The sequence below is a fragment of the Amblyomma americanum genome, chromosome 11 (assembly GCF_052857255.1).
Source record: "Amblyomma americanum isolate KBUSLIRL-KWMA chromosome 11, ASM5285725v1, whole genome shotgun sequence".
NCBI lineage: Eukaryota > Metazoa > Arthropoda > Arachnida > Ixodida > Ixodidae > Amblyomma > Amblyomma americanum.
The window spans coordinates 82,719,565-82,735,265 of NC_135507.1; the positions used below are offsets into that span (position 1 = coordinate 82,719,565).

Consider the following 15,701-nt stretch of genomic DNA (forward strand, 5'->3'; position numbering starts at 1 on the left):
GTTGAGCAGATCTCGTGCCAGAGACATCCCCGGCAGCTGGCTCACCAGCTCGTTGATCAGAGATTGTGTAACCCGGCCACGCAGTATGAAAACGGAAAGTATTATAGGGGTAATGAATGGCGAGGGTTCAAGAAAAAAAATAAATGTTACAGTTGAGCCTTTATTGCCAGAGAGCTGGGGCATAAAATGGAAGGACGAATACACTTGGAAAAAGATTGGGGACAGGCGTGGAATTTATTGAGGTGAATGGCAGCAAATAACACATAGTTAGGGGTCGGTGAGAGCTAGAGAAAAAATTAGAGGGCACATTTAAGCTCCATCTTAAGGGTATGATACTTTAGCGTATTGGATTAATTCCCATGCATGCAGAGGACCTACGCTGCAATGGCTCAGCGACCAGTCATTAATTTAACTGCTAGCTGCCACGGTGGCAAGCTTGCTCACTATCCGGCGGCCAGGTTGTGATGACGCGTGACCTGGGAGGCCCGCCTGCCTCCTCGGTTGCTCGGTGGAGACCACCGGCCAGAGTCATTCATGTGATTTTTCGCTCACAACGCCCACGCCGACAACCACGACGCCTGATTTTCTGGAGAACAGGACTTTTTAACGAGATCGCGTAAAAAGCTAGGGCACACTTAAGTTCCGCTTTAGGGATGTGACGCGATAGAGTAATGGAATAAATTGAAATATATGCAGAAGGTTGTACTGTACTCTACTTTTATAGATCTCTGGTAGTCCTCACTCCGCTCCTGTAGCAGTGGAGCAGCGTCTAAGCGATGCGCCACTGCCCTGCCCTGGTATAGTGCTCTCAGCAATAGGCCTGGTGCGGCCCAGTTTGCTCTTCCCGAGCGACCAATCAGGAATTTATCTGCCACCTTCCGCGGTATTCAGTTTGAGCACTATGCTGTGGGCAGGTTGTGACGCCGCCGCAAGGCCACGTGACCACCTGAAGTAGACATGATTTTGAATATTCGGCCACAACTCCGAGGCCGACGCCGCTAACAGCAGATTTTTTGAAGAACTAGCCCTTTAACGCAATCGAATTAACATTTATTTCCCTGGTCCCAAGTCGGAGAGTCGGAGCACATTTCACCCAAAACGTGGACGACGTGGGCAACGATTAGGGGCCACAATATTTGGCCGAGTGCAACTGGAGAGGTGGCCCAGCTCTCCCAAGAGTAGGGTACCTAAATAAGCAGGAATTTGCGTTGGAGGCAGTGTGGTGACTATATGGCACATGAGAGGTCCGGTATGTGAAACATTCGTCAGCAAAGGATGGGTGCATGGTTTTAAAGCTTAACTCTACAACACCTTTTCTTGTAATACGTACTGAACTTCTGAAACCTTTGGCGCCCGCCTCTATGGCTTTGTTTCGCACAAAGAGATTGGTATCCCGCTGGCTGCTTTCAGGCCGCAATTCGACCTCGGGACAGGTCACTACGATGCACGAAGGGTAGCTGCCGACCGTGAGCTATGCATACAGAATTCCTCTGTGCCGAAAGCCTCCGCTATTCTTGCCGTAAACAGAAAACAAAAAAAACTAGTATCACCGCCCTCGTATTTAGTTTTTGCGAGAAACTATTGCCTTAATCAGTCATTACAATTTTACGCGATATTTTCTCTGCAATAACGACCACTAATCTAAATTATTAATTTTACTTAGAAATGTAGGTGTACGTCACGAGAACATGAGTGGAAAGTTGTAGGACACACTTAAGTTCCGCCTTAGTGGTATGAAAGGACAGCGTGAGTGGATTAATGCCCATATACGCCGTATTCGTCACTTTATATTTTACATCCACCGGTCCATGGGAGTCCCCACGGCACTCCAGGCACAGTAGTGCAGCAGCGATTAGCCGCTGCACCACTGCCCTGCATTGGCAGGTGTTGGCACACACAGGGCTTGTGCGTCTGAGGTTGCTCTTCCCCAACAACCTCTCGCCACCAAGCGCTAGTTTAACTGCCCGCTGCCACACAGTTTGTTCTTAACCCCGTCTGCAGGTTGTGATAACGTCACAAGGTAATGTGGCATAGGTGCCCGCCTCCCCCCCCCGCCCATGCCGCGTTGTTGTTTCTCAGGGGATATTTTGTCGATCTTTCGCTCACGGCCAACGACGCTGGCTTTTCAGCGATATGCGACAGTTAACGCTATCGGTTTAATAAATGGAATGTTGATCTAAAATTTTACCTCTTTCTCGCAAAATTTATTTCAGATTATGAACTTCTATAGAAGCAGTCGAGACCGAAGAGGTGACAGCAGTGCCTGGTGGAATTATTTGGATAGCCGGAAACACACGACACCACAACGCGTATAGTATTAGTAATAAGGTATTTCTGTACTGATGAAAGCGCGCAAATCATTTACGTAACGTCGTCCAAGGAACTGCGGTGATTCTCTTACAAGCTTGCACTGTTACAAAAAAATTGTAGCGTACGTATTTTACATTGGACCAAAGAGCTTCGAGACAGCCGACGCGTAACTATTTTTCAGGCAACGCCACGCGTAAAAAGACTTGAGCGGAACTTTTTGCTGTTGAGAAATGCCGCCCGCCGAAAAACATGCCGTGCAGTTGCTTTGGCTGCCATCAGAGGGACTCACTTGTAGCGGTCGCCAAAGCAGATGGCCTTCGCGCATACTAGTGCTCACACTGCCATTTTTCCCAACGAGGACTACATAATTTAGATGCTACACCACTGTACCTTGAAGCTCAAAATACATAGCTGGTGAGCCGATGTTGGACAGCATGCTTCGCTCTACCTTACACCAGAACATGTTTGTTCGTAGATGAGGGTAGACGTTTATTCCTGGCGGCCACTTCAAGATATATGCACCTGTAAGTAGCAAGAGTAAACAAATATGCTCTAGAACCGACCTCATGTGCCCAAAGGAGGGGCACCGATAATTTAAAAAATTATTAATCGACATATTAAGAGCAGCGCTGCGCTTCATACTGAAAAAATGCGCAGAAATCGAGGCATAAAATGCCAGTATCGCAAGCAAATAACTTCGAAAGCGGCAGTCGAAATGTTTGTACCGCTTGAGTAAAAAAAAATCGCGGTATGATCAGAGTTACGCCTGCAATACGTGACGACATGAGTTCCACCGTGCTGCACGCTGTGTTCGTCGTGATGCAAACACACCAAGCGCTTTTGCTTAATGAACCTTAATTTATGCGTCTGTTTTTTAGCGTTTGCCGTTTATGCCGTCGCACAGGGCGGCGATAAAGTGATCAACATCAAACTCCTGCGCAACCTCGTCCAACGGCGAAGCTTTTTCTGCAGCTGACTGTTCAAAGATGTCTTGAAGCCTTGATTGCAATACATGCTCGAGAAGTCATTGGATAAAACACTGGTTGCTTTTCAGCTCTTCTCCTGCGGCTTCAAAAATTGATAGCGCTGTAACTTCGCAACAGTACTTCTAGCCATCTGTTCTTGCTTCTTTCCTTTCCTGTAGACAGAAGAAAATGCCGCAAGAGCTTCTAATTGCGTCTGCTGGCCTATTATTTTTCTCTTTTCATCAACGCCGCCAACTCCATCTTTTTGCGATCCATCACTGTTTTTTATCTGTCGGCTTCGTTTCAAGCTTCGGCGCAGTGTATTTCGAATACGAGGCAGCCGCCTCTTAATGCTCGAAAAAGAATACTGATTTAATGTCTAAATGCCCCCCCCCGCCCCCCCCCCCCCCACAAAAAAAAATGCAGAGGTGGGTTGCAGTCATACCCGAGCTTGTCAACAGTCGAAAAAACTTCATGCCCAACAATCAAGATGCGTGCGTTCGAAACCCAGTAAGTCTACAATTTTTGAGGGTGTATTTCATTTTCAGAGTTATATAGATGCGACAGGTAGGGCAGGCAAAGTGCGGACAGACCAATGAAAATTGACGGACACCACAAGGTTGAGAGGTAGGTGTTAAATGCATTCCTGCCGAAAAAGTTTTTTTTTTAGTATTGTAACAACTTTAAGCTTTATAATCTGTGTTGACTGGTGAAAATAACAAGAAATATAGCGGACGGAAAGGTGCAGAAGTAGGAGAAAAAATTTACCTACAGCAAATGAAATAACTGAAAATCGCATTTTTGGCGAGCCTTCTTTGTGTCAACCAATCACATAACGAATGCTGCCGCCCTACGGAGAAATAAAGTACTAAATATTTTGGCAGTTTATGAGAGGTTGGCCTTAGCCTACGAACTTGGGTACAGGAATCAGTTGTGCAAGAGTAATTCTGCCTAAAGAGCTATGTGTGCTATGTGTAGAGCTATGGGTACAGCTATGGGTACAACTATGTGTGCGCGACAACTGATTTTCTGAGCGCCAGGCCCTTATCTGGAAGCGAACTTGCTGAAATGCCAAGGCTAAGCGCACGTGGGCACAGTGCACCGCGTTTTGAACTTCCTCTACAATGGTTTCCGTTCTTGCGGACGCCGCCCTTTGTTACGCCAGTCAGCATTTCAGACAGAGCGCATGCGCGCTGGCGCTATCACGTCCTTGTTTTCCTAGCCAATATGCAAGTAGAAATCTTTTGTTTATATTAATTTAGGCGAAACATGAGATAACCCAAGGATTGGATTTTTCGTTTCGAAGTTCTTGATCTGAACGCTACATTTTTCCGAAGAAAGAGCACGTGACAACATTATCCGCTACGTTGACATGAGGTCTTCGTTCATTTGCATGTACATCTTTTGACGATGTGCCGTTCAATGGCACTGGCATTACTCATCTCCTGTCTATTGAGGTACAAACAGGGTGGCATTCTTATGGCTTCTGCGTACCGCCAAGCCACTTCACAGCGCCACTCAGTGGTCTGCTGCCTTCGCTAACACAGAAATTTGGAAATAAGATGACGTCTCCACGTAGGGAATAGTGTCGACAGCAGCTCTATCTACAGATGAATAAAGCGTTCACGCTAGGAAGTAAGACAGGAAATATACATGCTTTGAATAGTCTCACTTTGCACCCTGCAAGGCATATATTCGAACTTTCATTTATGTATACGCTGTTGCAATGCGAACTCTCGGCACATAAAACCGTACCAAAACCTCTGAACCAACTCAACATTGAAACAGACTTGTCCGAGACATGTGTGCGCGGTGACCCGCTTGTGAATGTGGCCTGCGTGTGTGAAATGAGCGCGATAAGGCACTTGCGCAGAGAGAACTTGGCTCTCATACGAGGTGGCTACAGATTGGGCAGCTGCTCGTTGACAAAACGGCCACCGCCACAAAAGTGCAGCCTGAACAAATACAGTTTCTGTTATCACAATCGACGATGACCGGATGGCTTTGGTTTCGTATTCTGAATCGTAGTATGCCTAGAATTCAGATGGTGCTTTATGCTTTGGTGAATTTTATCTGCGAATGACTTTACCATTAGCAGCCTATGCGCCTGCGAATTGTCCTCTCTTTAATAACAAGTTTCTCCTCATCATGTGGTACTTACAAGTATGTTAAAATAAAGCCATTTTGTAAAATCCCAATACCTATCCACTGTTGAACAGACTGCCAGTTGAATTCTCATAAAAGTGTGCTTAAACTACCTTGTAGCCATTTAGCTGGAGTTCATCGGACGTTCCCGAAAATGTAGGCAATGTATTGAAGGCTGCCAACAAGCAGCAGTGCATAAAACGAACCGCTTATAAGAATGGCTACTAACATCACCAAGACTGTAAACGATGTGGTTTGCTTTCAAATTATATATACCACTGTAACAAAAATGTGGCTTAGAAAATTTTTTCAACAAGCAAACCTTGTGCCTTTGGATCCAGGAAGAGCCTGTGCAACTTTGTAAGAGTACACATAGCGCCAGTTTTAAAACATAGTATCTTTGAATGCGAAGAAACTACTTTGAAAATCACAGGCATTTGTTTATAATATACTTAGACCTGAATAGCCCATAAAGAACAAAATGATCTCCTGTCTACTTGTCCTGCGCCACGTAGGCCTTATCGTTATTGAGTGACCATGCAAATTGTTCTGTTATAGGAATCAATCTTGAACTCAAAATATTATTTTTAAATCAAAGAAGTTCATTTTCAACAGCTATTAAGAAACATCCTGTGGCGCGAGCATTAGAAAGTATCCAACAGTGCTTTACTTCAATCTAAGGACTTGTATTGCACCCTCTTTGTGTGTTGGACATCGACATAGTGCAGAGCAATGGGATGAGGTGGCATTTTCTTGCAACGTTCTGAACGTTCGAATGAAAGTTCACGTAGTTAATGGTTGTTTTAATACAGGAGTAATACCACCAGGCCTGAAGGTCTCAGTAATAAGTCCAATCTACAAGTCGGGGAAAAAGACAGATGAAACAAATTACAGTCCAATTGCCATACTACCAGTCATTAGCACCCTGATGGAAAAAATTGTTATCCGATATATGACATCTTTTTGTGAGAAGTGTTCTTGTTTCAGTACTACACAGTATGATTTCCGTCGTAATATTGGTACGGTTGAGCTTCTTGAAGATTGCGGTGATCTTATCAATGGTAACCTGGATGAGAATCAATGTCCCTTTGGATTATTTTTGTATTTATCGAAAGCATTAGATACGGTAGAGCACTCTGTTTTGTTACATACGCTGGAAATTATTGGATTCTGCGGCACATACCAACAATTTTTTGCAAGCTACCTGTCGCACCGTAAACAAGTAGTAAAAATTAAAGAATCATTTAGTGCTTTCTCTGATATTCAGTACGGTGATCCACAAGGTTCTATTTCGGGACCGTTTTTGTTTAATATTTATGTAAATAAAATGATTAACCTAAAATAAATGCAAAATTGTTTCAGTATGCTGATGACAGCTTTAGTATTATCCCAAGAATCAATCTCACTCGCACTGAAATTACTTCAGTACGATATCAATAAAACTGTAGACTGGTTATCTGGAAATCAAGTATACATAGACAAAAAGAAAACTGTGTTAATAGTTTTTAGAAAACCGCAAAACAATGTCGATCTTGCCCAGTGTGTTCGTCTGCATGGCAGAAACTGTGCCAATTGTGAATTTTCGCCACTACCCTACTCGAACAGTGTTAAATTTATTGGCCTGTATCTTGATTTCAACATGTGTAGACCTTCCCAAATTAACTATTCATTAAAGCGACTCCGTTCTCTTTCTGTGCAGATTTATGGTTTTAAATACACTACATCTGAAAACTTGCGTCAGACTGTGTATAGATCTTTAGGAGAATCTATGCTTAGATACGTTGTTTCAGTGTATGGTTCTTGTGCGCCTTGTAAGATCAAGAAGGTAGATAGTTTTCTGCGCAGAATCTCCACAAATGTTTTGTATGGCACTTCTCACGAGAAATCCAACCACAAAACTGGAATGGTTAAAGCAGGAGTTATTCCTCTGCATGACTTGTACGTGCAAGTGGTAGTTCTCAGAAATTACTTTTCAGTGCTGTTTAAACACCCTGACAAAAAACCAGAGTCACTAGGCACATAGATCGTTACAAAATTCCTAGTGTTTATACCATCTATGATAAAAAGACACGACAGTTCTATATACCCTACAATTTTAATAAACTACCTGCAAATGTGTCGGGTTGTGATTCTATGAGGGCTGTGAAATCTGGACTGCAAGCGTGAATGGAAGGTTGCAATGAAAGAAATTACTTAGTTGCTTTGTAATTAGCACCTTGTTATTGAAATTTGTGTTCCGTTTATTGACTGCTGATTTCCTCTGTTTTACATGATTATCAATCGGTAATTCGTTGACTTAACTAATGCAATGTATCAGCTTGTTTTATTATTATTTTTCTTCTTTTTTTGCTAAGAATGGCAGTTGTGTACTTTCAACGTTTTCTACTGACCGCGCATTGTTGTGACTGCCGTGCCCCGCCCACAAGCGCTTGCACTTCTGCGGGCACACGCTATGTACTGCATATATACATCTTTCAATAAAATTCCTGTATGTATGTATGTATGTATGTATGTATGTATGTATGTATGTATGTATGTATGTATGTATGTATGTATGTATGTATGTATGTATGTATGTATGTATGTATGTTTGTTTGTTTGTTTGTATGTATGTATGTATGTATGTATGTATGTATGTATGTATGTATGTATGTATGTATGTATGTATGTATGTATGTATGTATGTATGCATGCATGCATGCATGCATGCATGTATGTATGTATGTATGTATGTATGTATGTATGTATGTATGTATGTATGTATGTATGTATGTATGTATGTATGTATGTATGTATGTATGTATGTATGTATGTATGTATGTATGTATGTATGTATGTATCCATAGTGCCCCCATTACGAACCTAGCGCTTCTATGGAATTTTATATTGCCGGAAATACCTTGAATGCTCCTTGGGCGGAGGTTGACGCCAGAAGGCAAACCAACTTCCTTGATTGTGTAGTCAAAGGAAATTCCTCGATTCTCAGGGCCATGGCATTCGAGCTGAGAACTCGTGTTTTCACCGTAGATAAAATTCCTGTGCAAAGCCGTTACGTCCAAGACATCCTCTGTAAGTAACACAGTTTTAACCAAATTAAGCGTTATAACATAGAGCACTGCAGTGATGTCATACTCAGAAACTGTAGACAAGCGCATTTGCAACAAAAATAGATAATTGGCGCTATTTTCGCATATATCACAAGACTTTGCTATGCACAGCGCTATATACGCAGCTCTTCCTTCGACAGGCTTGCATTTTTTTCGCAAGAGACGTTTTGATACCGTCAGAAATGTTCCCAATTGATTTTCAATGCAATCTCGACTACGCTATGCGAGCGTTGTGACAAACTTCAAAGAAAAATTTTCCTGCATAGGAAGAACAGACAATTGCCTTGAACATTTCCTTAAGGGTACCTCAGAATATTCCAGAATTGTAAACTATGTCCAGGATTCCTGCACTTGACTGTGAGAAATGCTCGTATACGGATCCCCGTTATTGATCCGGAGCGAAGAGAGCCGCAAATGGATTTTCAAGACTGCTGTAAGGCGGCGTTCAATTAAAAAGACACAATCAATTGGACTGATTTTTAATAAAGATATCCGCGTAAGTCCCGCGCATTACTACTAAAGCTCTTTAGTACCCATACACACATTTCGAAACACATCATTGTGCCGTGCACTTATTGCACTGTGAATGAAGCTGCGGTATATACGTGTATACGAACGAATATAACACCACCAATCAAAACAGAACAAAAGGAAAAATATTTCTCTCTGCATACCTTTGATACGGTGAGATATAAACCGAAAAAATGTCGAATATTTGAAGGAACTGAAAAACAGAAAATGCGATAATTGTCAGATTTGATAGCTAGCACGCTATGATAACCCTGAACTTTACTGCAAACTAATTAAATAGGGCTGAATAACAACCGGTAAGGTTTTATTCAGGTTCCACATTTTATTGTAAAGAAGCACAGATAAGGAGTACATAATTTAATTAATACAGAAGGAGGTCTCTAAGTAGTAACTGATAGGCGGACACCGTCTTTATAATTGCGCATATAAAGCAGACAAAAAGGAATCACTCCAACCACATAAGCGGAAAACAGGTGTAGTACGAATAAACGAACAACAAAATTTGGTTAAGCACGACCAATATCACAAAAAAGAGCGTTTAAAAACACGGCGAAAAAGAGAACACAATACTGTTTAAACACACTCAAGCAATACAAGCAATAAATAAATACAGTGTTCATTGACATAGTAATTGAGAACAATTGAAAAATTTGGCATTGGCTTAGCTCAGCTTTACCAGGTTATACGTAGCGAGAAATTGATCTCCTGTCGATACCACCGCTTAACAGCGGCCGGACTTTCCTCCTCGTCACCCATGCGAAACGACTGTGGTACGGTTTTTTGTTGCTGTTGTTGCCACTGAAGGAAGAATGAAAAGGAAAGTGCACGGGCCTGCCCACTGGCTCAAGCTCAGCCACAATCGCTGCCCCGTGCGCACAGTAGGGGAGTTAAAAAGATGCGAGAAGAAAGCCGTGTCACCTCCGCATTTCATGCGCACAGCTGTGCACGCGCAGTTATGCGCATAGCTAGCACGTGGCATCCACGTGTGTCATGGGCGGCCCCAGCGGTGAAGGCCGGCCAGCTGCTCCTCTCTAGTTGCTGCACATGCGCACAGCCGACCTTCCATATGATGTCAAGCGCGGCGACAGGGGTGGAGTCGGCGAAGCTCTGATGGCACGCGCGGCGCACCTGCTGCTCCTCTCCGGTCGCCGCGCATGCGTACAACTGGCCTCTCCGGACCACAGAGAAATGCTCGACTGGTAGCCGAGTATAGCTCTCGCTACGAAATGCATGTTTAAAATATATTTATGGAATTAGGCTTTGGTATGGTATCATTTTATGATTGCGGGTAGGGAGCTCCTGACAGTGATTCTGTAAGTAAAAAAGACTGTTCGCCATAATGAGTTTTGACATTCTGAAGTAAGAGTTTGTGTTTCACGGGTAATCTAGTAGTATTTATATTAGACACAAGTGATGCAGTTAAGATAATGATGGTTGTTCTATTGTGCCAGGCCTGATAAAGTAATAAACCTAGTTACAGTTGGAGTGAACAGAGGAAAGGCAAGATATTTAGACCGAGGTAAATGGGAGGGCTAAATGCGGTATATGAGCTGAAGGTCATTATTTTAAAAGATTCGTTTTGAAGATGACATAAAGAAGAAAGCTAGAGTGCGTGTTACCCCACGATGCAGTAACTGAGGTGGGTATGAATAATAACACATTGTATTTAGTACACGTATAAAAAATGAAATATTTTTCCTAATAGCTTTGGTGTTGAGGTTAAATTTTGTGTGTTGAGTTTTACACCAAGGAATGCCGCAGATCTATATGAGAGAGTCTTATCGTTATTTAAGTACACGTAAGAAATGGTGAGAAGTCGTTATTGTTGGGAATGGAACATTGTTAGTGTAAGACATACAATTGGGGTTTGCTACCGCCGAAGGAGAGAAAGCTGAAGAAGACGAAAATTACGCAGTTCAGTTTGCGAAGACGACGAAGCCGATGCTCTCGAACTCTTGGCTTGGAGCTACGCTGTGTCAGCAAAGCTTTTGCCTGTCCACATTTCTTGTGCGTCTCATATGCGTCTTTACATTTGGTGGAGGTGCTTTCTGTTCCCACCCTGGAGCTACTGACTTTACGGATCTACGGACCTGAAGATCTACACCCCTTACCAGCCTCTACCACGATGACTGACACCCAGCCCCAGCCTGGCTCCACTGTTCCCGCCGCCGTCGTCTGTTCCGGTCCCGTGCGTCAGCGCGACCCCACGATCTTCAGCGGCACGGACGACACCGACGTTGAAGACTGGCTCGCCTCCTATGAACGCGTAAGCGCCTATAATAAATGGGACGACAGCGTCAAGCTGACAAACGCCATCTTTTATCTGACCGACGTCGCCAACTTGTGGTTTCGCAACCACGAAGCCGATTTTTCTACCTGGGCGGCCCTCAAAACCGGCCTTACCGATGTATTCGGCCGCCCCGCTGTCCGAAAACTTCGTGCCGAACAACGGTTGCGCAGTCGGGCCCAGCAGAGCGGCGAGAAATTCCCAAGCTATATCGAGGATGTCGTTGATTTATGCAAGCGTCTGAATCCATCCATCCATGAGCGACGCGGACAAAATCAAACACATTCTTCAGAATGTGTTTGAGGGATTGAGGACGACTCACTTCAGATGTTAGTGTCCGAAAATCCTCAAACCATCTCCGACGTCGTTTCTTAGTGTTAGAGCTATGACGAGCTCCGGAAAGGGCGTCTTGTCACCCGCCGTACCATTTGCCCGGACGACACCCTTCCGAGCTCGGCTGTCGGCGGTCCTGCTCACGATTAGTCGACCTTTCTTCAGCAGATCCAGCAGTTTGTGCGGGAGGAGGTTGCCCGCCAGCTATCGCTGGTTACCTGCCCACCCGCCCCAACGCCAACCCTGTCGCCTTCCATTCAGCGTGTCATCCAGGAGCAGGTTGCAGAGGTCCTGTCGCCCGCTAATCCACCTCCTGTAGTCACTGCACCGCTGACCTATGCTCAAGCTGTCGTCCGGCCACGACCTCAGCCGGTTGTTCCTGTCTCTGCGCCACCTTGCACCGTCTTTCCTGACCCGCCGCTCGCTCCCACAATGCCTCACCCTCGCCGGCCTTTGCCTCGCACCGCTCACGCCTTCTGAGTCCGTGGCGCACGCAAGATAACCGCCCGATTTGCTATACTTGCGGCCTCGCTGGTCATGTGGCCCGTTGGTGCCGCACCCGCGGATCCCGTCCTCACGACTATGGGCGAGCGCCGACGCACGTCGTTCCCGTGCCCTCCGCACCTGACTCTTCTCATCTGCCCCAGCATCCCTCTACCTACCGCTCAGACTCCTACCACCGAACCTCCCGGTCGCCGTCTCCTCGCCGCCGTTCAATGTCTCGTATGCGCAGCCGGTCGCCACCCCTCCAAGCGGAAAACTAGGCGCCGCAGTTCCGGAGGCAAGACCTGCGCCGTCACTGACCGTCTCAAGCCCTATTGCCGCTCCTGTGAACATTCTAGAAGGGCTGGTTGAAGGTGTTCCTGTTCATGCGCTCATTGACACTGGTGCTGCCGTGTCCAACATTAGCTGCAACTGGTGCCGCAAACTAAAAAAAGTGACGACGCCGCTTTCTGAAATTTCCCTTCGAACCTCCAGCGATGACCCCATTCGACCTCTCGCAGCGCGCACCGCTCACCTCATCATCCAAGGCCTCTCCTACACCACTGAGTTCTTCGTTCTTGCCCGCTCCTCTCACGACATCATCCTCGGTTGGGACTTTCTGTCCGCGCATCACGCAATCATCGACTGTGCACGTTGTCAAAGTGATTTGTCGCCGCTGTGTGATACTCTTGTGGACGCCTCCCCTGCTACTGCCGTGCATATTCTCGCCACTGACGACACCGACGTGCCGGCTTTCTTTTCTGTTCTTGTGCCCCTTACTTGTGCTGCACTCTCGGACGCTGCTGTCCTTTTTTCGCCCTCACCCCTTTGTGCGCACCGCAAATTTGTCATGCTCCCGCATGCTGTGCTCACAATTTCTGGTGGATGCAGCGCCCTGTACGTTGCGAACCCGTTGCCTATCCCGACCACTTTATTTCGGGGAGAATCGCTTGGCACGGTCGATGTCATCGATCTCGACGACGCTTCACCTGTTCCGGATGACCCTCCCGCGCACGACATCAATGCCCTCACTCCTCCTATCGTCGCAACCGATCAGACCTCACCCGACCGGCTTGCCGATTCCGTCGATTCCGCTCTGCCACCTCTCCAACGCGCCCACCTTGTCGCCTTGCTTCAGCGCTTCCGCGCGTCCTTCGATTCTCATCAAGACACCTTGGGTCGTGCAACAGCGGTTCGCCACCATATCGACACAGGAACACATCGACCTTTGCGCCAGCGCCCTAACCGCGTCTCCTCCGCTGAGCGCCGCATAATTGATGATCAGATGAGCGACATGCCACACCGTGGAGTGATCCAGCCCTCTCACAGCCCGTGGGCTTTTCCCGTTGTACTCGTCAAGAAAAAGGACGGTTCCATTAGATTCTGCGTAGACTAACGCCGGCTAAACAAAATTACTCGGAAAGACGTCCACCCTCTGCCTCGTATAGATGACGCGCTTGACTGCCTGCAGGGGGCAGAGTACTTTTCTTCGTTAGATCTGCGCTCTGGATACTGGCAGGTGCCGATGGCCGAAGCTGATCGCCCGAAAACAGCTTTCATCACACCTGATGGCCTGTATGAATTTAATGTGATGCCCTTCGGTCTCTGCAACGCGCCGCAACTACCTACCAGATGGTCGCAAATGGCTGCTCGTAATTTCCCGGCATCTCCGCTCCGCTACTTGTGCCAGTTATCATGACTACTTGCAATGCGCTCATGCCGGTCTGCTGAAAACTTTTACCCGCCTACGTCTTCGGTATTATTGGCGAGGGATGTACCGTTCTGTCCGTCAGTACGTCCGCTCTTGCTTCGAATGTCAGCGGCGCAAAGATCCACCACAGCACTCACCGGCACCTCTGCAACCTTTATCTTGTCCGGCCCGCCCTTTCGAGCGTGTTGGAATCGACCTTTATGGCCCTCTTCCTAGCACTTCTGCTGGGCACCGTTGGATCATTGTCGCCATAGATCATCTCACGCGCTACGCGGAAACTTCCCCGTTACCAGCTTCAACGGCCTCTGACGTCGCCGGTTTCATACTTCAAAACATTATTCTTCGCCACGGTGCGCCTCACTAATTGCTCAGCGACCGAGGTTGCGTCTTCTTGTCCGGCGTCCTGGAGGTCCTTCTTCGGGAGTGTCACATCGTCCACTGTACAACTTCATCTTACCATCCCCGGACGAACGGTATGACCGAGCGCTTTAACCGGACCCTCGGCGACATGGTGGCCAAGTACATTTCATCCGATCACTCCAACTAGGACCGCATTCTACCATTCGTTACCTATGCTTACAATTCTGCAATGCAAGCAACTACTGGTTTTTCACCGTATTTTTTTTTCTACTGCCGGGAGCCATCTTCAATTATGGACACCATACTCTCTTATCGTCCAGATTCCTCCGAATATACAACCGTCTCGCAAGCCGCTGCGCATGCCGAAGAATGCCGTCAACTCGCCCGTTCCTTTTCTGCCCGCGATCAGTACCGTCAGAAAAGTGCGCACGCCACTTCTACCTGTCTGCCGCCGGCTTACCTTCCTGACTCCTTAGTTTGGCTTTTGGTGCCCTCCTCCAACCCGGGCCTGTCGACAAAACTGCTAAGCAAATACCACGGCCCCTATCGCCTAGTTCAGCAGACATCTCCAGTTAACTACCTTGTCGAGCCCCTCACGACTTCGCCTGATCATCGACGCCGCGGCGTCGAAATCGTCCACTTCGACAGCCTGAAACCCTACTACGACCCCGCTATCATCTCGTGCCCTTAGGCCGCCAGGATGGCGCCTTTTCACCCCGGGGGTATTGTAAGACATACAATTGAGGTTTGCTGCAGCGGCCAGTGCCGTTAAAGGAGAGAAAGCTGAAGAAGACAAAGCTGACGCAGTTCAGTTTGCGAAGAAGACGCTTACGCTCTCGAACTCTTGGCTTGGAGCTACGCTGTGTCGACAAATATTTTGCCTGTCCACATTTCTTGTGCGTCTGATTTGCGTCTTTACATTGGCGTCAATTTAATTGAGTTAATTTTGAAAGACTGCTTCGGTGCTAGTCCATTACGTATTCGAGGTCTGCAGTGATTTTCGATGTTAGGTCACTTAAGTTATGACGAGAGAAAACTATGGTAGTGTCATCAGCATAAAGAAAGCAGTTGGTGTTGTTTATGTTTTCAAGGAGATCATTAATGTAAATTAAAAGCAGAAGGACGCCTAGAATGCATGCGGAACTTCTTGAAACACACTAATTAGTTGGGATAAAGTATCACGTATCTGGACGAACCAAGTGCTGTTAACGAGGTAATTGCGTAGTAAAGTTAGAGTGGGGCAACAAATTCCCAGTTATTCTAGATTCAAAAGGTGTATGAAATGAGTGACTGCGTTTAACTCTTTTGTGAAATCAATGAAGGCATCTACCGCCTAATCTGTTGCCAACGAAGTGCTTAATTGTGTCAGTAAAATTGGTATCCTGAAGATGTGCAACAACATGAACACATCGAGGTGCAGCTACGCGGTGATAACGTTAACCCAAGTTTCTGCATTTCATGATAATCAC

At 46.2% G+C, this 15,701-nt stretch overlaps 1 protein-coding gene across 1 annotated transcript in view; it reads right to left on the reverse strand.

Annotated features, from left to right (window-relative positions):
- Window positions 1-8,402, reverse strand: part of LOC144109755 (receptor-type tyrosine-protein phosphatase T-like) — a 109,552-nt gene extending 101,150 nt beyond the window's left edge. The window contains 2 exon segments of the mRNA XM_077642551.1: window positions 2,701-2,832; window positions 8,320-8,402. Coding sequence (XP_077498677.1) covers window positions 2,701-2,773 — 73 coding nt within the window. The 5' untranslated portion in view covers window positions 2,774-2,832; window positions 8,320-8,402.
- Between the last annotated feature and the right edge of the window lie 7,299 nt (window positions 8,403-15,701).